A 23,789-nucleotide genomic window follows, 5' to 3' on the forward strand; every position below is an offset into this window, starting at 1 on the left:
TGGCCTGATCCAGCTGGCTCTCTCTCTGCGTTATTGCAAGGGCACATGCAAAACTCCAGCATGGCCTCACCGTGCCAGTAGCACTGGCATATGGGTCAAGCACGCCTTTTGCTCCTGACAACAGAGGTCATAATTCCAACTCTGGGGAGAGGCTGGTGCCGGAGGGATCCATGCCCTTTTTTCTCGCCTGCACGCTCCCGTTCTCCCTTCTTACATAACTTCCCCGGGCATTTAAGCAACGAGTTCCAAGAATAATTAGTTATTATCACCGGTAGCCCGAGAGCAGCTCCCATGCAGCGACGCACACATCTGTATTTCTGATCTGCCTTCGGAAAGCTTTCTCTCCCGGCTGGCGATGATTTACACCCGCTTCTTAGCCAAAGCGCAAGCCTGCCTCCGTCTCCGTAGCCTCCTCCTCCGCCAGTGCCTCGCAGAGCTCCTGGGGGTCTTCATGTTGATCGTAAGTTGCAAATATTTGCTGGTTTTGTGGCAGGGGAAACAGTAGATGGCAAAGCACCTATAGCTCAGGCGTGGGACATCTGTCTTGCATTCAGAAGGCCCCAGGTTCAGTCCAGTCAGGGCTGGGGAGAGGACCCCCACCCTGAATTACTGTATTTTTTGCTCTATAAGACTCACTTTTTCCCTCCTGAAAAGTAGGAGTGAATTCTTATGGAGCGAATGCAGGCTGCGCAGCTATCCCAGAAGCCAGAACAGCAAGAGGGATTGCTGCTTTCGCTGCGCAGTGATCCCTCTTGCTGTTCTGGCTTCTGAGATTCAGAATATATTTTTTTCTTGTTTTCCTCCTCCAAAAACTAGGTGTGTCTTGTGGTCTGGTGAGTCTTATAGAGTGAAAAATATGGTAAGCCTTGAAGAGCCACTGCCAGTCAGTGTCAACAATGCTGAGCTAGAAGAAGAAGTCTGAGCTATGCTTACCAGATTTTTTTCAAGGAATCTAGGAGGTACTTTTTAAAAATGTCATGCTTTATTATTTTAGGAAATGGGTTGCCCAGAGTTCTTCACCTTTTTAGGGGGGGGGAACCCCAAAGTTGTCAGGCATGCACCTGGACAAAAGGCAAGCAGATAAGCCCATCTAAGGTAAAGGTAAAGGGACCCCTGACCATTAGGTCCAGTCGTGCCAGACTCTGGGGTTGCGGCGCTCATCTCGCTTTATTGGTGGAGGGAGCCGGTGTACAGCTTCTGGGTCATGTGGCCAGCAGGACTAAGCCGCTTCTGGCGAACCAGAGCAACGCACGGAAACGCCGTTTACCTTCCCGCCGGAGTGGTACCTATTTATCTACTTGCACTTTGAAGTGCTTTCAAACTGCTAGGTTGGCAGGAGCAGGGACCGAGTAACGGGAACTCGCCCCGTCGCAGGGATTTGAACTGCCGACCTTCTGATCGGCAAGTCCTAGGCCCATTTACAAACACACAAATGTCCCCTAAAAAAGAGGTTTGAGGGGGGGAGAAATAGATTGAGTAAAGGCACTCGCTGGTCTTGGAAAAACACGCATTAAAACACACACACAAGGCTCCTCTCTCTCTCTGTCTCGCAATGCAGAACAGCTCTTTTCTACGCTTCTCCTCCTCTTCTTCACCGCCTCAGCGCCTCACTCGCTGACCCCCAACTCGGGTGCGCAGAGCCCGCAGCAGAAGAGCGCCATGGGCTCTGCTGTGGACGGCTCTGTGTGATTTTGGGGCGAGCTTTGCTCAAGGAAGCGAGCCAGAAGGAAGCTCTCTGGCTCCCGCCTTGGTTTAAATAGTCCCCCCAGCCAGCGGATTGGCTGGCTGGGACTTTGACGTGGCCGGGACTTCTAGTGCTGCTTGCTGCCATGACACCCACCATGTTGCCTCACCAAAAAGTCCCCAGGCATAAATTCGGGGACATTAATTAAAATCCGGGGATAGATTTTGTCCGGGGACAGATTTGTGAATCCGGGGATGTCTGGTAACCCTAGTCTGAGCTGGTACATGATCCCTATGTTGCAGAGAAAGGGCTGGCGCTTGCTTAGTGGTAGAACACCTGCTTTTTCCAGTTTCAAACCCTGAAAACTCCAGGCAGGGCTGGGAGACGCTCCCTGTCTGAAAACCCTGGAGAGCTGCTGCCTGCCAGTGCAGACCGTACTGAGCTAGATGGGCCCAATCGTCTCACTTGGAAGAAGGTGGCTTGCTATGTTCCTGTTTAAGGTTGACTTCTGTGTAGAGCTATGAGGGCTGGAACCATAGAATTGAAGAATTCGAAGGGACCCAGAGAGTCGTCTAGTCTAGCCCCCTGCAATACAGGAATCTCAGTTAGGTCATACATGACAGATGGCCATCTGACCTCTGTTTAAAAACCTCCAAGGAAGGAGAGCCCACTGCCACCTTTAAAGGAAGTCCGCTCCACGGTTGAACAGCTCTTACTGTCAGAAAGTTCTTCCTGATGTCTGTGGCGATCACACACAGGGCCCCCAGAAGTTTGACGGTCTGTTGACCCTGTGCCGCCACTGCGATTGCTTTTTCCGCTGCCACCACCCCGTATCTCACAGGGTCACACGGAGTCCAGTCAGTTGTAAACAAATAATCAAGTTTATTTTTAAATGCAGGAACAAGCTTATGGTTACGGTTAATTTTTCTTGGCAGTTTCTTACAGTGGTACCTCGCAAGACGAATGCCTCAGAAGACGAAAAACTCGCAAGACGAAAGAGTTTTTCGTTTTTTGAGTTGCTTCGCAAGACGATTATCCCTATGGGCTTGCTTCGCAAGACGAAACGTCTTGTGAGTTTGTTTCCTTTTTCTTAAAACCGTTAATACCAGGGTGCATCCGTGCTTCGCAAGACGAAAAATCCACAAGACGAAGAAACTCGCAGAACGAATTAATTTCGTCTTGCGCTGTACCACTGTATTCTTAGTTCCTAACAACTCCAAACTGATTATTCCAACTAACAATCTGACTCCACCTAACAATTCCTCTCACTCTCTCACAATGCAACTCTACCAACCCACACCTAAATCTCCCTCTTCCTTCTTCAACACCCAAACCTCAACTCTCAACTCAACTCCCAAACCTCACAATCTCATTTCTTGTAACTTGAAGCCATTGGTTTAGGTCCAAAGAGGAGAAAACAGGCTTGCTCCATCTTCCATGTGACAGTCCTATGGATATCGAAAGATGGCTATCGTATCTCTTCTCAGTCTCTACCAGGCTAAACATATCCAACTCCCTCAACCTTTCCTCATAAGGCCCTTGATCATCTTGTGTTTTATTTAATAGAATATTTATTAAAATTTTCAATAATAATACAATGAAAAGAAAAAGAAAAAATAACAAAAATACAAAAATAAAAATAATTAAAAACACACAGAATTTCCATTACTTATTTTCCTTTAACTTATTTCCCGGACCTCCTCATACCTCCCTTTTTTGTATTCCAATTCAGATTGTTAGTTCAGCAAATCCTTACCATTAAATTTTTACCTATTTCTAAACCTTTTTTTTCATATTCTCTTAAAGCATCACAGCTGGAAACCACTTAATTTCTATCCAACATCATTCTAACATTCATTAATGTTACAATATTTCTGTAAATAGTCTTTAAATTTCTTCCAATTTTCTTCCGCCAACTCTTCTCCCTGGTCTCGGATTCTGCCAGTCATTTCTGCCAATCCCCTATAGTCCATCACCTTCATCTGCCATTCTTCCAGAGTGGGTAGGTCTTGTGTTTTCCAGTACTTTGCAATAAGTATTCTTGCTGCTGTTGTGGCATACATAAAGAAAGTTCTATCCTTGATCATCTTGGTTGCCCTCCTCTGCAAACCTTCCAGCTTCTCAATCTCCTTCTCAAATTGTGGCTCCCAGAATTGGACTCAGGACTCCAGGTCTGACCAAGGCAGAATAGAGTGGGACTATTACTTCCCTTGATCGGGACACTCGACTTCTGTTGATGCAGCCTAGAATAGCATTAGCTTTTTTTGCTGCTGCATCACACTGTTGACTCATGTTCAGCTTGTGGTCTACTAAAACCCCTAGATCCTTTTCACTTGTACCTGCCCGCAGACTGTCTCGCCAGAGTGGTGCATGCTCTGGTTATCTCCCGCTTGGAATACTGCAATGCCTTCTACGTGGGGCTACCTTTGAAGGTGACCCAGAAACTACAACTAATCCGGAATGCGGCAGCTAGACTGGTGACTGGGAACGACCGCCGGGACCACATAACACCAGTCCTGAAAGATCTGCATTGGCTCCCAGTACGTTTCCGAGCACAATTCAAAGTGTTGGTGCTGACCTTTAAAGCCCTAAATGGCCTCGGTCCAGTATACCTGAAGGAGCATCTCCACCTCCATCGTTCTGCCTGGACACTGAGGTCCAGCACCGAGGCCTTCTGCCAGTTCCCTCCCTGCGAGAAGCCAAGTTACAGGGAACCAGGCAGAGGGCCTTCTTGGTAGTGGCACCCACCCTGTGGAACACCCTCCCTTCAGATGTCAAGGAAATAAGCAGCTATCTTATCTTTAAAAGACATCTCAAGGCAGCCCTGTTTAGGAAGTTTTTAATATTTAATGCTTTATTGTTTATTGTTTTTAACACTCGAATGGGAGCCGCCCAGAGTGGCTGGGGAAAGTCAGCCAGATGTGCGGGGTATTAATAATAAATTATTATTATTACTATTACTACTACTACTACTGCTACTACTACTACTGGCAAGCCAGGTGTCCGCCATCTTATATTTGTGCAGCTGGTTCTTCCTGCCTAAGTGCAGAATCTGAACATTTGTCCCTATTGAAATCCATTTAATAATAATAATAATAATAATAATAATAATAATAATAATAATAATAATTGTTATTATTATTATTTATTATTTGTACCCCGCCCATCTGGCTGGGTTTCCCCAGCCACTCTGGGCGGCTTCCAACAAAGATGAAAGATACACTAAAATGTCACATATTAAAAACTTCCCTGAACAGGGCTGCCTTCAGATGTCTTCTGAATGTCAGGTAGATGTTTATCGCTTTGACATCTGCTGGGAGGGCTTTTCACAGGGCGGGTGCCACTACCGAGAAGGCCCTCTGCCTGGTTCCCTGTAACTTGGCCTCTCGCAGTGAGGGAACCGCCTGAAGGCCCTCGGAGCTGGACCTCAGTGTCCGGGCAGAACGATGGGGGAGGAGACGCTCCTTCAGATATACTGAAGGATATATATATATATCCAGTATATATAGTATATTGGATATACTATATTTTATTAGCTTGAGACCAGTTCTCCAATCTGTCAAGGCCACATCGAAACCCGATTCTGTCTTCAGCGACATTGGCTACCCCTCCCAGTTTGGTACCATCTGCTTAGTTGATGAGCATCCCCTCAGTGCCTTCATCCAAGATGTTTATAAAGACATCAGACAAAGGGCCCAGGACAGACCCCTGTGGCATGCCGCCATTGTCACTTTTCCCCAGGAGAATGGAGAACCATTGGTGAGCAGTCTTTGGGTTTTGTCAGTCAACCAGCTACAAATCCATCTTGCGGTTATCTCGTCCAGTTCACATTTTACCAGCTTCTCTGCAAAAATATTATGGGGGACTTTGTCAAAAGCCTAACTGAAATCAAGGTACACTTATGTCCACAGTATTTCTATGATCCACGAAACCTGTAATTATCAATAACAGAAACGAGATTCATGTGTCATGACTTGTTTTTGAGAAACCCATGCTCCGGGCATCCTTTCCCGATTGCTCACCAACCAATTATCTGTTTAATTATCCGTTCTGGGATCTTCCCTGGTATCGGTGTCAAGATGACTAGTCAGTGCCGGCATGTCAGCTCCCTATCACATCATTCCATCTTTCCTACCTGAAACCTGACATCCTAGAGCTCAGGCGCAGGTTGGCCTGTGCTGGGAGTGTAAATGATTTAAATACAGGAGTCCACCATGACAACACACACGCAACCAGCTCCCGAAACAGAATCCAAAACCGCAGCCCCGCGGATCCTCTGACTTCCTCCCTGCTAATCCATCACCAAATAAAAAGAAAACTTGAAGACCTTGTTATCACCCAGGAAACAATAGGAGTTCATCAGTTTAATTAAGTATTAATTAGGAAGATTAAGGTGTTTTTTTATGTACGTAAATTTGCTTTTTCTTTCTTTTTTTCTGTATTTTCTTTTCTTGTTTCTGAATTGTTTTTTCTTTAATTTTCTTTTTGTAGTATGAGATTGCAAATTCTATGTATAAGTGTGTAATTTAAATTAATAAAGATTATAAAAAAAGGAGTTCATCGGTTGCCCTGGGTGATATTAATGCTCTTGCTGCCGCACGCCACTGCAGGTTGGCTGTTTGCAACATCTGGATCTGAGTTCTGTCTCTGAAGACATGCTTTTAGGAATGGGGTTCCTGTCTGGCTACCTGTCACGCTTTGATGTCTTGCTGTTAATGCTGGACCTGCCTTCATGGGCAATGGGCGTTTAATTGCATTGCACCTGACCCTGGAGCGGGCGAGCCAGAGAGGCAAAGTTCAGGGTCCAAAAGGCTTGTTTTCCACCTCTTCTGGAATGCAAAAAATAGTTCTGGAGTTCAGGTTCCCTTGCTTGGAAGGTGCTTCAGGGAGATAACCTGGGCTCTCCTCTCCTCATTTGAAATAGTAGTAGTAGTAGTAGTAATAATAATAATAATTAATAGGGTCATCGCTAAGCCTCTCCACCCTATGCTCTTTACTCAGAAGTAAGCCCCCCCCCCCCTGATTTTGCTGGTGTGTAACAATGCAGGTGGTGCTGTGGTCTAAACCACAGAGCCTAGGGCTTGCCGATCAGAAGGTTGGCGGTTCGAATCCCCGCAACGGGGTGAGCTCCTGTTGCTTGGTCCCAGCTCCTGCCAACCTAGCAGTTCAAAAGCATGTCAAAGTCAAGTAGATAAATAGGTACCGCACTGGCGGGAAGGTAAACGGTGTTTCGTGCGCTGTTCTGGTTTGCCAGAAGCGGCTTTGTTATGCTGGCCACATGACACGGAAGCTGTCTGTGGACAAACGCCGGATCCATCGGCCTGAAAGTGAGATGAGTGCCGCAACCCCAGAGTCATCCGCAGTTGGACTTAACGTCAGGGGTTCCTTCACCTTCACCTTCACCTTTACCTTTAACTTCCTTGTCAGTGACTGCACTCCTCAGATTCATTTTTTTGCACGGCTTCTCCTAGTAGGTGCATTTTGAAAGCTTTAAGTTTGTAGCAGTGGTTTGTCTGGGATTTTGAAAGATACAAGTTCCTATACCATTTCGTAGCATTCAGACTGATCAATTTGACCGGAAATACCAAATCCTGCCCCATCCTTGCCCCACGACCAACGTTCTGATGGGTTGGCAGTGACAGTTGGAGGATGAGTGGCGGTCAATGGATTGAGGTTGAATCCTGACAAGACAGAAGTATGATTTCTGGGAGAGGGGACTCCCTAGTCCTGATGAAACGATTTGACGTTTGGATGACATCGGAAGGCAGTGCTGTTCAGAGAAGATTTTAATGGTTGATGTTTTAGTGTGTTTTGTTGGGAGAAGCCCAGAGTGGCTGGGCCGACCCGGTCAGATGGGTGGCATATAAATAATAAAATTATTATCATTTATTACGGGCTCCGTAGGGTGCAACTTCCAACGCTCCTCCCTCTAGGTACATTTTTATCACTTTGCCAGCTGGCAACCAAAATCCAGGACCCCATAGCCCGGTGGTGGCAAACCGATGGCACGTGTGCCAGAAAGGGCACTCAGAGCTCTCTCTGTGGGCACGTCTACCGTCGCCCCAGCAGAGCCGTAGCTTCCATGCCGGGGGTGGCACTAGGACCTGGCGAGCGAGTGAGAGGCTGAGCAGACCTTTGATGCGCCTGGGCCTCCCACCAGTTTGTTTTTCCTACTCGGGAGTAAGCCGCCTTGAGTTCAGCAGAGCTTAACTCCCAGGTCAGTAAGCAACCTAAGAAGGGGTTTACATGTTCGCTGGGCTTTCTTGCAGAAGCCAACAAGAGAAATTCATTTCGTGGAGGCTGCAATCAAACAGCAGCCAAAGAAATGGCAAAGTAATAATAATAATAAAGGAAGGGACCCCTAACCGTTAGGTGGCCAACCCTGGGGTTGCGGCGCTCATCTCACTTTATTGGCCTTGGGAGCCGGTGTACAGCTTCCGGGTCATGTGGCCAGCATGACTAATCGCTTCTGGCGAACCAGAACAGCGCACGGAAACGCCGTTTACCTTCCCACCGGAGCGGGACCTATTTATCTACTTGCACTTTGATGTGCTTTCGAACTGCTAGGCTGACAGGAGCAGGGACCGAGCAACGGGAGCTCACCCCATCGTGGGGATTCGAACCGCCGACCGTCTGATCGGCAAGTCCTAGGCTCTGTGGTTTAACCCACAGTGCCACCTGCATAATAATAATAATACCCTGCCCATCTGGATGGGTTTATTTCTTTATATTTGTATGTGCACACGCAGACAATCATTATTATATCATATTAAAAACTGGGAGAGGGAGGTTCTTCGTACACTCCTCCAGTGTACACTAGTGGCCAAAATTGTGGAACCTTCTGGGGAAAAATGTATTTCCGAGGTTTGATGGCTCATTAACTCCACTTTGTTTTGGAGTAATACCTGTGCAATTCTTTTTCCTGTGGGGACACAGGGGGACGCATACCCCTAAACATTTTGCGAATTTAACGGGAGAAGAAATTCACTGTCTTTATTTTCCCCGTATTGAACTGTATTTATTTTTCCCCGGTGGTGATTTTCTTGAGCCAAAACAACAGTACCCCTAAACATTTTTTTAAGAAAGAAAGCACTGAGTTATGCCATAAAGTTATATACCGATGAAAAGATAATTTAATGAAGAACGTAATGCAGTAGCTTTTATGAAGGATTATTTATTACAACAGTAGTCATGAAGAAGAAACGTGAAACACACGGGGGGGGGGGAATGAGATATACAGGTTAAATTCCCATGTTGGCACTTGGTGATCAATAAGTGGGTTTTGGGCTGCAGTTTGGTCTCTGTTAACCGAAAAATCTGAGGGCTCCCTTGGACAAAAACAAAGACACCAACCAGGATAACTTGGAGCAAAACAGCAGCCTGTAGGCTTGGCCTTTATTGAATACTGTCGCGACAGGACTCCCACCCGCAACAAGATGAAGCAAAATGGAAGCCCAGAACAAAAGAAGACCCCAACTTTTATTAGTTACTAATCCCCCAAACTGCACCCCTAAGACTACATCACAACTACATCACAGAAAGGAGGGGTTGAGGGAGGAGTTGTGGTGGTAATCTGAGTGTCCTGTCACCTGGCTGGTTCCCCCTTTCCCCCTCCCCATGAGTACTTTCCAGGTGACAGAGGGGAGTTTGCACTTTCCTGCCCCTAGAGGGAAGAGCTGATTATTGTCCTTTGTTCCAGTCCGTGCTGAATCCACTCCCATATGCAAGTCCTTTGTGATCTTGATGGTCTTCTGTCTAGGACCATCAGGGTTGGCATAGCAACTGGGCAGGGCTCCTGTGTATGTGCTGGTATGCTCAAGGGATTATGGCTGCCCTGTATCAAACCTTCCCCATTTTGTAGTCCTTCCTTCATGGAGTAAAAGAAAAGTGAAACAGTGCAGATCCGATGTATGGTTGATTTTCTATGAATTTATAACAGAAGCGTAGCGTATGTAGTGTGTGTGTGTGTCAAGTTTGTACAAACTGAATGATTCGGGGGGGGGGGGTTTCCTGCGACATCTCTAAAAGTTTCGCTATCGCTGCCATAGCCCATCGCTTCCACCCCATAACCATCAGAAAATGGAAGCTGATTGGCACCAGGACAAACAGGGTTCCCATCAACACCTGGGAGGGACAACGTGGGCATGATGCAGGAGTGTTGACCCAGCACAAAGATTCTCCCAAAGGTCTTTCCCCTCATTTTTCTCTCTCTCTCTCTTTCCCAGGTGATTACTCTGAGCGCATCTGCACAGGCCACCACCAGCAAAGGGACGAAGGGTGGCTATTTCAGCTCAGCCCTGGCAAGCGGAATTGCTGTGATGGTAGCCATCCACGTTTCGGGAGGAGTTTCCGGTGAGAAAGGGGCGGTTCTCTAGTGCACGAGCCCCAGGGATGGTCTAGTGCACGAGCCCCTTGGTCCAGGCCTCGCTCAAAATTTGGGGCAATTGTGGGGGGGAGATGCAATGTTTATCTCCTTATAAAAAGGACTCTAGCTGACTCTGGGGTTGTGGCACTCATCTTGCTTTATTGGCCGAGGGAGTCGGCGTACAGCTTCCGGGTCATGTGGCCAGCATGACTAAGCCACTTCTGGCAAATCAGAGCAGCACACAGAAATGCCGTTTACCTTCCCGCTGGAGCGGTACCTATTTATCTACTTGCACTTTGATGTGCTTTCGAACTGCTAGGTTGGCAGGAGCTGGGACCGAGCAACGGGAGCTCACCTGTCACCGGGATTAAAACTGCCGACCTTCTGATCGGCAAGTCCTAGGCTCTGTGGTTTAACTCACAGCGTCACCCGCGTCCCCACTATCTCCTTATAAATCCTTTTTAAAAAAGCAGCAGCAGGAAAATTCAGAGTTTCTTTTGTTTTGCAAAGGCCAGGGCACAAGTTAAGCCTGGTGAAATCTGAGCAGTGCCGGATTTATGTATAAGCTAAACAAGCTATAGCTTAGGGCCCCACTCTCTTGGGGGCCCCCCAAAAAAATTAAAGGAAAAAAACAACTGGATGTACATTTCCAAAATATAGGATAGAAAAAGAAATAAAATAAAACCTACATCAGAAACAGTGGCCAATGGCTTTAGATACCTAGGAGGTCCATAAATTACCATATAGCATATTTTCAGCACAAAAAACAGCGACAATTTGTTGTTGACAAAGGACAGCTGGACATATAAAGGACCCATTGCCTTCAGTAGATTAGGGCTTCATCAAACCTAGAATCTGAGGTGCAGAATACATTGTTGAACTCAGGCTACAGCTTCCTGATCATAGCGGCTTTCTATCTGTTTTGTTTTTGAATATGCAAGTTGCTAGTTCTTAGTGTTGGAACAAAATTTAGGCTTGAAACTGTGTGGGTTAAAAAGATCACAATCGGAAAACCTACTTTGGTGGCATTTTCTGAAACAATACCGTAGCCAAGACATGACCATCCTTCTCTGCCTGTCTCTGAATTTTGTATATGAATTTTGTATATAATTTTGCCTGACAGAGACATCTTTTTCAATATGGATAAATATTTTTATTCAAAGGTTTTCAAAATGTGCAAGTATCCTCCAACACTTCTCCGATGAAAATATGGATGTCCCATTCCACAATGATAATTTTATTATTTATACACATCCTACTGGTTTGCCTCAGCCACTCTGGGCAGCTTCTAACATGTATTAAAACATAATAAAACATTAAACATAAAAAATCTTCCCTATACAGGATTGCCTTCATTGCCTTCGGGGGTCGGATAACTCCATACCCTCCAACATTTCTCCGGTGAAAATAGGGACATCCTAAGGAAAAGTGGGACATTCCAGGATCAAATCAAAATGGCTTCTCTAAATCAGGGACGTCCCTGGAAAATAGGGACATTTGGAGGGTGTGTCCATAGTAACAAGCAATAAGCAGATTCACAACGCAGCTGTTGCAATAATGAACAATGGAAAGTCAAGCGTATCAACTTTAAAGAGTCCCTCCTGAAAGTACCTGGGCTGATGGAGGCGTTATAGTTCGGCTAGATTTATTCACGTAAGAAATTAAAGCAACACTGTATATTGTCAAAGTCATCTTCTTTTTTAATCCTTTGGAGCCTTTCATCTGAACAGAGACATCTTTGCAGAGCCACCTTCCCTAACGTGCTATTATATGAACGTTTTACCCATGTGTATACGGGACACGGGTGGCGCTGTGGGTTAAACCACAGAGCCTAGGACTTGCTGATCAGCAGGTCGGCGGTTCGAATCCCCGCGACGGGGTGAGCTCCCGTTGCTCGGTCCCTGCTCCTGCCCACCTAGCAGTCTGAAAGCACGTCAAAGTGCAAATAGATAAATAGGTACCACTCCGGTGGTAAGGAGAACGGTGTTTCCGTGCGCTGCTCTGGTTTGCCAGAAGCGGCTTAGTCTTGCTGGCCACATGACCCGGAGGCTGTACACCACCTCCCTCGGCCAGTAAAGCGAGATGAGCGCCGCAGCCCCAGAGTCGGCCACGACTGGACCTAATGGTCTGGGGTCCCTTTACCTTTACCTTACCCCTGTGTATGTGTTTTTGTACGCGCGGCTTGGCTGCATTGCAAAATGTGGCGAAGCACAAACATCAGAGGATTGCTGTGTCGCAGTTTTGTGCATTGTTTCAGAAAACGCACATGAAGTTGTTTAAGACCCGCATCAGATTTCTTCTCTGTCACTTATGGGGATGCTTGCTGGGGACTGGGCCGCTCCTGCTTCCCCGGTCCTTCCTATGAAAAGACCCCGCTTTCCAGACCTGGGGAAGCCACGTGGAGGTGCTTGCCAAAGATTTATTCTCCGGTGATTGCTTTCTGTCAACTGCAAGCTCCTTATCGCCTCTGGTCCCTGTTATCTCTGCCAACCTTAGCTCCCGGAGCTATGACTCAGCCACCTTATGACCAGCTACCAGTAGTTATTATTAACCCTGATAGCTCAATGGAGCCTCCATGGCCAGTGGCATTGTACCTGCTGAGGCTCTGGTGCAGGGAACAAACATTTGGGTTTCAAAGGGCTGTTTCCATCAAGTCCTGGCAGGGAGTTTTACCAAGAGGCATTTGGTGGCCGGAGGCTGTGTCCATTAGGGGGCATGGGACACTCCTCTGCCAGCCTCAGTCTGCAGCCCCTTTCCTACTTGCAATTGCCCCTGCCTGCCAGCTCCCTCCTCTTGCTCTTTCTTAGTCTCAGTTTTGCCCCTTGTAGAACTCAGAAGGGAAGAGGAGGAGGATGGGGCAAATCTAGAATTAGCTGGCCCTGCCTGTCATTGGCTCTGGCGCCACCTGCTGTTAGGCTCCCTGCCTTCCGCCCTACCAGGCTCTAATGGGCACTAGTTTTTGACATGCTTGGTTCTCTCTGCCTGGGGCTGATTTGCACCGCTACTCAGAGGAAGAGGTGAGTGTAGTATTATCTATACCATGGGTAGGCAAACTAAGGGCTGGGGGCCGGATCGGGCCCAATCGCCTTCTAAATCCGGACCACGGACAGTCCGGGAATCAGCATGTTTTTACATGAATAGAATGTGTCCTTTTATTTAAAATGCATCTCTGGGTTATTTGTGGGGCATAGGAATTTGTTCACCCCCCCACCCTGCCCAAAATATAGTCCAGCCCCCCACAAGGTCTAAGGAACAGTGGACCTGTATAGGCCTGAAACAAGCGGAGAGGCGTCTACCCCTCACAGAGCTACAATTCACAGTGCCCTGAACAAACTGTGGTTCCCAGGATTCTTTAGGGGGAATAAAAAGGTAAAAGGACCCCTGACCATTAGGTCCAGTCGTGACCGACTTTGGGGTTGTGGCGCTCATCTCGCTTTATTGGCCGAGGGAGCCGGCATACAGCTTCCGGGTCATGTGGCCAGCATGACTAAGCCGCTTCTGGTGAACCAGAGCAGCGCACGAAAAGGCCGTTTACCTTCCCACCGGAGCGGTACCTATTTATCTACTTGCACTGGTGTGCTTTCAAACTGCTAGGTGGACAGGAGCAGGGACCGAGCAATGGGAGCTCACCCCGTCACGGGGATTCGAACCGCCAACCTTCAGATCGGCAAGCCCTAGGCTCTGTGGTTTAACCCACAGCGCCTCCCATGTCCCTTTAGAGGGAATAATTTGCTTTAAATATACAGTATGGTGTGTATGTGCAGCCTAAGTTCCTAGTCCTCATTGCTGCAAAGGGCATGTGCAAAGCCTAGTGCAATTTCAGAAGCGAGAGAACGTACGGATCAGGATTTCAAACAAGGGGGTCGGTAGAGCATGAGACTCTTGACCTCAGGGTTGTGCGTTTGAGCCCCACATTGGGCTAAAAAGATTCTTGAATCGCGGGGGGGGGGGGTGGACTAGATGTCCCACATGGACCCTTCCAACTCTATGATTCTACAATTCTACGATTCTCTCTCTCTCTCTCTCTCTCTCTCTCTCTCTCTCTCTCTCTCTCTCTTACAGGAGGGCACTTAAATCCAGCCTTTACGCTCACCATGTGTCTACTTGGCCAGTGCCCCTGGTGGAAACTGCCCATCTTCTCTGTCATCCAGACTATTGGAGCCTTTTTGGGCGCAGGCACCGTCTACATGCTTTATTACGGTAACGTTATCTCCCAGAGTTTTCACAATGGGGAAAATAAGAGGCGCCTTTCTTGCCAAACTTCACAAGCTCGGCATATTACACATTCCCCTGCCTCGCCGCGTCTGTATTCATTGACTCTGCCCAGCTCATCTTCTGCTGATGGAAAAGCCAATCTTTGGGTTAAAGATATACCAGATATACTAGAAAAGCCATAATCGCACTGGGAAGTTTGCTATTGACGCCCGAAAGCATTCCTTGGCAGCCGTAGGCTATGAAATGGCAAGCGGTGAGGCTCACTGCATATTTATTCATTTACTTAAAACGCTTCTGCCGTAGGAGCATGCGTAGGCAAACTAAGGCCCGGGGGCCAGATCCGGCCCAATCGCCTTCTAAACCCAGCCTGCAGGCAGTCTGGGAATCAGCGTGTTTTTACATGAGTAGAATGTGTCCTTTTATTTAAAATGCATCTCTGGGTTATTTGTGGGGCATAGGAATTTGTTCATATATTTTTTTTCCAAAATATAGTCTGACCCACCACATGCTCTGAGGGACAGTAGACCGGCCCCCTGCTGAAATAGTTTGCCGACCCCTGCGTAAGAACGATGACACGGAGGGGGGGGGGATTCCTGCCTGCAGGCTTTCAATCTAAAGAGACACAGCACAAAAGGAAAAAGGGATGAGGAGGGGAGAGGATGAACAAAATGCAGTGGAATCAGATGTCAAAGTTACATGGTAGTCCTTATAATGACCAGTTGGGAATGTAAACTGGGAAGGAATCACATGAAGGTGGTTTCTCAGCTGAACTGACGGAGCAGGGCTGCTGCTCTCCTTTTCGCCTTCGGCTTTCCTTCCTATAAAGCTAAGCCTCACGGCCCCTGGCTTTTCTCTCCGCAGACGCCATCCACACCTACAGCAATGGGACTCTTGCAGTCACCGGACCCCGTGAAACCGCCTCCATCTTTGCCACCTACCCAGCTCCCTACCTGTCGCTTGGCAACGGCTTCTTCGACCAGGTAGGGCCAGCCGTCCGTAGAACTCCCAGTGCTGCCCGGAGATGGAGGCATGCTTTGCTCAGGGCGATGCGTCCCATATGTCCAACTGCTCTGCCGCTGCTCCATTCATTTGCCGTGGCTCAGTGGTTAGAGCACCAGAAGGTTGCATGCAGAAGGTAACAGGTTCATTCCTGGCATCATCATCATCATAATAATAATAATAATAATAATAATAGTAGTAATAATAATAATTATAATACAGTGGTACCTAGGGTTACAGGCGCTTCAGGTTACAGACGCTTTCTTACCCCTTTCTAAAAAAGATTGACAGTCGTACCTCAGGTTACAGACGCTTCAGGTTACAGACTCCACTAACCCAGAAATAGTACCTCGGGTTAAGAACTTTGCTTCAGGATGAGAACAGAAATCGCACGGCGGTGGCGGAAGGCCCCATTAGCTAAAGTGGTACCTCAGGTTAAGAACAATTTCAGGTTAAGAACGGACCTCCAGAATGAATTAAGTTCTTAACCTGAGGTACCACTGTAATAATAATAATAATAATAATAATAATAATAATAATAATAATAATAATAATAATTTATTATTTATACCCCGCCCATCTGGCTGGGTTTCCCCAGCCACTCTGGGCAGCTTCTAGCAAAATATTAAAATACAGTAATGCATCAAACATTAAAAGCTTTCCTAAACAGGGCTGCCTTCAGATGTCTTCTAAAAGTCAGATAGTTGTTTATTTCTTTGACATCTGGTGGAAGGGCGTTCCACAGGGAGGGGGCCACTTCCGAGAAGGCCCTTCTCAGGCTGGTGCTGAGTCTTCGTTGCCAGGATAAACGAATAGGCTGGTCTCTGGTGGTTTCCGATGCCCCTCTGCTTTGGCTGATGTCCTGTCCTCTCTCCACCCTCTTCCCCTTATCAGGTCCTGGGCACCGGGGTGCTGATATTGAGCATCCTGGCCATTATCGACTCCCGCAACAGGCGCGTCCCACATGGACTAGAGCCCATCGCGGTGGGCTTGCTGGTCACCGCTCTCAGCCTGGCAATGGGAGCCAACTGTATGTGCGCCATCAACCCAGCCCGGGACCTGGGCCCACGACTCTTCACCTACCTGGCTGGATGGGGGCCTCAGGTGTTCAGGTGAGTGCGCGAGGGGCGAGGAGGCGGCGCCCAGTTGCATGTGTGTGTGTGTGTGTGTCAGGGACTGGGGAATGGTGGAGACCTTCTCCACAGCTTGACCTTTCCAGAGAAGAAGGCGATAGTTCAGAATTGCTATAGGGGGTTGAGGAAGGTATGATAGCCATGTTCAAATATATAAAAGGATGTCACATAGAGGAGGGAGAAAGGTTGTTTTCTGCTGCTCCAGAGAAGCGGACACGGAGCAATGGATCCAAACTACAAGAAAGAAGATTCCACCTAAACATTAGGAAGAACTTCCTGACAGTAAGAGCTGTTCGACAGTGGAATTTGCTGCCAAGGAGTGTGGTGGAGTCTCCTTCTTTGGAGGTCTTTAAGCAGAGGCTTGACAACCATATGTCAGGAGTGCTCTGATGGTGTTTCCTGCTTGGCAGGGGGTTGGACTCCATGGCCCTTGTGGTCTCTTCCAGCTCTATGATTCTATGATTCTAAGGTCACAGCTCAGAGGCGGATGAGGGGGGAAAGCTGGGAAATAATGGAAGAGGAGGAAGAAGAAGAAGAAGCAACAGAGGGGCGACAGCTGACAGACACAGTGTCTTTAGAAAGCATTCTAGACCCACTGTCATGGTCTGGTTCACGGGCGATCGGTCCCGCCAGGGGACGTCAGGGGGCAAGATGGCGGGGTGGGAGCAGGAACAGGGGTCCAGAAGCCAAGAGTCAGGAAGCCAAGAGCCCAAGGGTCAGAGAGAGCAAGGAGTCACGAAGTCAGGGGTCCAAGGATCAAGGAGTCAAGGAGCCAAACGCAGCAAGGCAGGGAGCGTATTGCTGTGGCAAAGAGCCAAAGGGAGATGCTGACCTTATATCCCTTCCCAGCTCTTGCCACCAGGTGCTGTGAGTTACCAATTGACCTCACCTGTGCGGCCGCGCCTTGCCTCTTCAGAACAAACTTAGGAAGGCCCCAGTCCTGCAAAGTCCTATTGGTCACAGGGCCTGGCTGCTGCACGCACACCTGACACTAACCTTCTCCTAGAACCTGGCGAGCCTTGAAAGTAGGAGAGCAAAGAGCTCAAAGGCAGAGGGCACCTTTCAGCACCTGTACTGGTGATGGGTGATGGGAGAGAGGGAGGGGGTGGAGACTCACTCGGGGCAATACCATTATTCCAAGAGGCTGCCTTTCCAAGCCCCTCTCTGTGAATATTGAATAAGAAGCAGTTGGTAGGGACTTTTCCCTGTCTTGATCCTCAGCCACCTGACAACATACAAGGTCTCTTTGTGCTGATGAGCAGGGCAGGTAAAGGTAATGGGACCCCTGACTGTTAAGTCCAGTTGTGACTGACTCTGGGGTTGCAGCGCTCATCTCGCTTTACTGACCGAGGGAGCCGGCGTACAGCTTCTAGATCATGTGGCCAGCATGACTAAGCCACTTCTGCCGAACCAGAGCAGCGCACGGAAACGCTGTTTACCTTCCCACCGGAGAGGTACCTATTTATCTACTTGCACTTTGATGTGCTTTTGAACTGCTAGGTGGACAGGAGCAGGGACCGAGCAACGGGAGCTCACCCCGTCGCGGGGATTCAAACTGCCGATCTTCTGATCAGCAAGTCCTAGGTTCTGTGGTTTAACCCACAGCCCCACCTGCGTCCCTGAGCAGGGTAGAGCAATGGTCGATTTGGAGGGTCCACAGCCATGCCTTCTGTAGGGAGGTTTCCATATAAAGTCACTGCTGGGATAGCTCAGTCGGTAGAGCATTAGGCTCTGAATCTCATGGTTGTGGGTTCGAAAACCACCTTGCCTTGGGGGGAAAAATAAAAAAATTAATCCTGCATTGCAGGGGGTTGGGTTGGACTGACGTGCAGGATCCCTTCCAACCCTGCGATGCTATGATTCTGTGACACACTCACCTCCTTTCCAAATTGTCTCCACATGGCTGTATCTCTGCCACCAGTCCCAATTCTGCTTTATCTTTCCAGTGCTGGAAACTACTGGTGCTGGGTTCCGGTCGTGGCTCCGATGGTGGGGGCCACCATTGGGACGGCTCTGTATGAGCTCGGGGTGGAGTTTCACCACCTGCCGTCCCAGGACGAGGAAGAGACCTTGAACACCAAGAAGCATCACCCAGGGACGGAAAAGGATACGGAGATCTCGATTTATGCCGTGAATAAATACGCAGAGGATTGGACAAGCGGGAGCACAGGCAACCCCCCGGACGGGGGCCATAGCAAATCGGAAACTTCAAGTTCCTTTTAAAACGGGGCATGCGCCGGAAGAGGCGAGAGACTTAATCCTTTCGTTTTTATATATTGGATGGAGTTGTTGCTGTTGGTTTTACGACTGATGTAGGTCTCTGGGCGTGTGAATTCCACACAAAAGAGCGATGTTTTGGAATGACAAAGGACCGCTTTCCCCCCTAGATTAAGGTTACCAGACATCCCCGTTTCCTGGGGACAGTCACCGGATTTACAAATTAGTCCCCATACAAAATCCACTGAATCCCCGGATTCATTGAAACAAAATCTGGTAACCTTACCATAGATGAACTTTATCGCTTGCTAAAATCATCACCTGAGGTCGTGCGCAGAATGACTCCCACCTTTGGGGATTACACAATGGCAGCAACCAGAGACGGGGCCTTTTTTGTGGTGGCACGACTGCGGAACGACCACTCTTGAAGTATTTGCTCAGTGCCGACTCTTTTTATTGTATTGGGGGAGGAAGGCTCTATCCTACAGGGCAGGGGCTGTCGTGGTTTCACCCTAAAGAATTCTGGGAACTGTAGTTCTATTCCCTTCCCAGAGCAGCAGTTGACAGAGTGGCTCAGCAATCCATCCATCTTTGCAGTGAACTCTGGGAATTGTAGCTCCGTGAGGGGAGTCTCCAAACAACGCTCAGCAACCAGAGCAAACTACAGCTCCCAGAATTATTTGGGGGGAAGCCATGACTGTTTTAAGCAGTATCATAGCTCTTTAAATGTGTTTTGGGAATATGGCCTTAATATACAGTATTGCCTTTGCGGAACAGGACAGGAAGGAGGATGGGGACGGAACTAGAATGTGTTGACTTAGCCACTCATTGCCTCTGGCGCCACCTGCTGTCAGGCTCCCTGCCTTCCGCCCCACTAGCTCCAATGAGCACCAGCCACCATTGGCTGGGGAAAGCTGCCAATCACCACAGACCAAAAGGAAGTTGCCGCCTTCCTCCTATTACCAGCAGCAATGGTCAGGGTTGATGGGAGTTGTAGTCCAGCAGCGTCCAGAGGGACGCAGGTTCCCCCCGTTCCTGAGGCTAGACAATAGTGAGCTACATGGAGCACTGGTTTGCCTTGGCACAATGCAACTTACTTGACGTAATGCTGCTATGATGACTTGTGTTATGTGTGTGTGTGTGTGTGTGTGTGTGTGTTTGTTTGTGTTTGTGTGTGTTCTGTTAATTTTATTCAATGTTTTCTTGCTGCTGTTCTGATGGATGAATTGTTTAAATGCTTTTTATCGATCGCTGTATTGTAACGAGATGAAAGGATGAAATAAAACGAAAAATAGTTTCTAAAATACGTAGGGCGCTGGGAAAAGCCTTCTAACACAGAGGTGGGAAACTTGGCCCCACCCTGTACATCGTTGAACTCCAGCTCCTACCTTCCCTGACCACTGGATCCCCAGCCCTGCTTTTTACCTCTGTGGGTGCATTTAATATGTGATCCCTGGTTGGTTGGGACAGGATTGTTCTAGGACAGCAGCGGAATCTGTTCCTGGGCTCCAACCCCCATCATCCCTCACCATTGGGCCACACTGCCGGGGGCTGAAAGGAGTTGGAGTCCAACAGCTCCTGGACGGCCACAAGTTTCCCATCTCTGCTGTGACATAAAAGTTGTCTTAATTCTCTCCACCCCTGTCAGGTTTTGGCTCTCTCAGGCGCCGCACTCTTTATATGCTCAGAGGTGCTCTGTGGTTGTTAAACTGCATCTTAGGGATGGATAAAGCAGAAGTGGAAGGGCACAGAGGGGCTGAGAGGACACTGGAGTATGGTTACCAGATGTCCCCGTTTCCCGGGGACAGTCCCCGGATTTACATATCTGTCCCCGGACAAAATCCGTCCCCGGAATGTCCCCGGATTTCATTTAATGTCCCCGGATTTATATTTTTAGTGTTGTAGATTTATTAGTAGGGAATGAATGTTGCGCGGCACAAGACACATCATATGGGGACTTCCGGTGAGGCAAAATGGCGGGCACCACGGCAGCGAGCAGCTCCTGAAGCCAGCCAGAGCCAACTGCGCTACCAGGCTGGCTCCGGGCTGCTGAGGCTGCCGCTGCCACCACCACTGCTGAGAGGGAACCGGGGACGCCTGGCGCGTCAACTGGGGGAACCATTGACAGCCCCCTCCTGGCGACACAAATCAAGCTGGGAGCAAGAGCGCCCGGCCACCCAGCCAACTGCCCAGTGGTGCTCCAGGGCTAGGAAAACCCCGGAGCCAACGCAGGGAGGAGGAGGAGAGAAGGAAGAGAGAGAAAGAGCAAGGAGAAAAAAGAGGGGAGCCCCGAATTTGCTGCACCGCTGCCGCCACTTAGGAAAGGTAGGGGAGCACCAGGAGAGCAAGGACACATGGCTGAGCCCAGGCCCGACCTGAGCCTACTCCACGGCGGCTAGCGCTCCAAGAGAGCAGGCTTTGGCTGTTACGGCTAAAATCTGGGTGCGGGGCTACACTGCCACCCAGCTCGTCGGACTAAGTGTCCGCAGGTCCCTGCGGAAGAAAATGAGCTCAGCCGGACAGAAGCAAAATGCGGAGATCCAAGGTTTATTGCGCAAGAGGTTCAAGACAAGATTGAACAGCGAGAAAGGGGTGACATGAACTTTTGAAACTCCCTCCATGTCCCAGAATACAGTGCAAAATACATCCCAGTTACATCATGAATACATTAAGGAAAGGTTGGGTTACACCGGATTAACATATGGAGGAGGGAGGGGGGAATATGCAGAGCTGGAGATATGCGCAGATAAGCGCTTCCTGAGTGCCTGATGGGAAGACAATGGTCCATGTATGCATAGTTTGTCACCTGGCATTGCCCGGAGGAAAGGTTTGGCAGAGTGATTTTGACAGGATTAGGGTCTTGACACCTTACTTGAGGGATTATGGAGGACAGGGGAGGGGTGATGGAGTCCTAGAGAAATTGAGCAAATTGGCACGTTGATTTTCTATGGATTTTATAGATTTTAGTCCCTTTTGACATTGACAATTGGGAATAAATGGATATATTGTAGCGAATAAGGTGAAGAAGACATGCCCCCCCCTTCCGTAACATGGCCCAGAGGAAGGCCATGTAACAGAGGTGTGATAGGAATGTTGAGGTCTTAGATATATGGTAATGTTCATAAGTGTACCAACCAAGCACGTACATAGATCAGCACAGGAAGACCGACCTGGAACCATTTTGATTCCCAAACTGAGCAAAGGTTTTCTCTGCAAGGTCAAAGTGGGAAACCTCCCCATTGTCTCTTTCCTCAGAAATCCTGTCTTAAGGGCACATTTAAGATATGAACAGGGTGTGAGCCTGTGACCTGGCCCAGGAATTAAGTATTTATCATTACAATAGACTGGCCAGGCTCCCCAGGCAATCCAATCAAGTAAACTGCCAGACAGGAGATAAACAATGGCAGGAGAAAAACAACATTCAAATTTCTGTTTTAGACCGCCTTTTCTGTGATGTAGGTGTGATGTATCTGAGGGGTGGTCTTAGGTTACACCCCTTCTGTGATGCATGTATGATGTTTCTGGGGGTGGTCTTGATCTACAGGGTGGCAATTTCAAAAGTCTTTATAAAGCCTTGCGCACCATTGTTCTGGGTCCCTCCTCTCTCCTGCTGGTGAGGGGAGCACCCTGTTGTAACAGATCAATAAAGATCAAGCTTACTAGCTGCTTTGCTTCTCAATATTCTCTGGCTGGCCTCTGTTATTTTCTCCTACCAATAGGGAACCTATGTAAGGACTCTATATGGGCTCTTGGATACCCCATAAGGGAAAAGGGCAATTTTTGTTTACAACAGAGGAGACCACAGAAGAGAAGATATTACTTCTTATTTAAAAAATAATATTTGTTTAAATAGTATTTTTTTCTCTTAAAAAAAAAAAGTGTCCCCAGATTCTTTGAAAAAAATCTGGGAACCTTACACTGGCGGGGGGTGGCGAGGTGTAAGGAGAGAGAGTGGAGACCTGGAAAGGCAGGGGGTGGGTTGCTGGGGGTGCGATGAGCAACACGAACAGGGGTAGCAGCCCCCAAGGTGTGTTCTGTGTGTGGCTGGCAATGTTAACTTGGCACGGTGGACATTCTTCTACAGAGATACAGGCTAGTGTGAGGCCAGGCTTGAAGTGTCTCTGTTTTTGCCCTCTTTTTTTCTGCTGGAAGAATCAGGTTATGCAGCCTCTCCTGGGAGACAGGTAAGCGAAAAGAGGTTGCAGGAGGAGAAGACCCATTTAGCAGAGTGTACAGAAAGGGAACGTTCCAGGGTGGAAACCCAAGAAGCTTTGTTGCAAGATTCTGCCGACAGCACTTCATTTCTTCGTTTAAAACGCCTTTCGTCAATCGATATGCTCACCCTGCCGGAAGGCATAATGAGCGACAGCGTGTTAAAATCTGCAACCTTCCCAAATGAAAATAATAATACAACGAAGGAAACGAAACAAACCTCACGTTTGGAAACCACAAGCAGCCAGGAATTTTGGGGGGGACGGACGGACACTTTTTTAAAAAACCCAGAAAGGGTAGCCGAGTTTTACTCCGAGCTGACCCTGCTGCAGTTGACAGGTCTAAGTTAGTCATGCTCCTTAGCTCTCAGTGGCTCAAAGAGGTTTTTGCTCCAAAGGAAACGGTTTTTTCTGAGAGTCTTGGCTTGTTCCCAAAAGGACTGCCCACCAGGCAGGCGGTGTTTTGCATTTCTGCCACTAGGGGCTGCCCTCGGATGGGCTTGTGAGCACATGCCTGTCAGTGGGCCCAGGAATGTTGGTTGGCAAGCTCTGGGCAAGGCCTGGCATGCCTTGGCAGTTGAGGTCTAGGGCTGGGCCAGTGCTGAAGGGAACCTCCAAGGCACCCCAAACGGATCTCTGCCTCGCGAGCAGCATTGACCCACTGGCTGAATTTGCTGGCGGGTATTTACGAAGATCATGGCCACTGGTCCCATCACCTCCTGGCAAATAGAAGGGGAAGAAATGGAGGCAGTGAGAGATTTTACTTTCTTGGGCTCCGTGATCACTGCAGATGGTGACAGCACCCACGAAATTAAAAGACGCCTGCTTCTTGGGAGGAAAGCAATGACAAACCTAGACAGCATCTTAAAAAGCAGAGACATCACCTTGCCAACAAAGGTCCGTATAGTTAAAGCTATGGTTTTCCCAGTAGCGATGTATGGAAGTGAGAGCTGGACCATCAAGAA

The 23,789-nt window shown here is 48.4% G+C and overlaps 1 protein-coding gene across 1 annotated transcript; it reads left to right on the plus strand.

Annotated features, from left to right (window-relative positions):
• The first annotated feature begins 138 nt into the window (after window positions 1-138).
• On the plus strand, window positions 139-19,917 carry AQP10 (aquaporin 10). Its single transcript, XM_081891886.1, has 6 exons — window positions 139-460; window positions 9,910-10,036; window positions 14,112-14,249; window positions 15,126-15,244; window positions 16,158-16,375; window positions 18,343-19,917. Exons 1-6 carry the CDS (start codon window positions 356-358, stop codon window positions 18,617-18,619), a joined length of 984 nt encoding a protein of 327 aa, XP_081748012.1. The 5' UTR covers window positions 139-355; the 3' UTR covers window positions 18,620-19,917.
• Window positions 19,918-23,789: the final 3,872 nt, after the last annotated feature.

This window comes from Podarcis melisellensis (assembly GCF_964234715.1).
Source record: "Podarcis melisellensis genome assembly, chromosome: 16".
In the NCBI taxonomy this organism is placed as follows: Eukaryota; Metazoa; Chordata; class Lepidosauria; order Squamata; family Lacertidae; genus Podarcis; species Podarcis melisellensis.

What these genes read in the sequence shown, in the direction of transcription:
- AQP10 (XM_081891886.1), top strand. Translation starts at nt 356, where the DNA reads ATGATTTACACCCGCTTCTTAGCCAAAGCGCAAGCCTGCCTCCGTCTC. An exon ending in TGGGGGTCTTCATGTTGATC is followed by an intron (nt 461 to 9,909) that starts GTAAGTTGCAAA and finishes TCTCTTTCCCAG; the next exon opens with GTGATTACTCTGAGCGCATC. An exon ending in CGTCTACATGCTTTATTACG is followed by an intron (nt 14,250 to 15,125) that starts GTAACGTTATCT and finishes TTCTCTCCGCAG; the next exon opens with ACGCCATCCACACCTACAGC.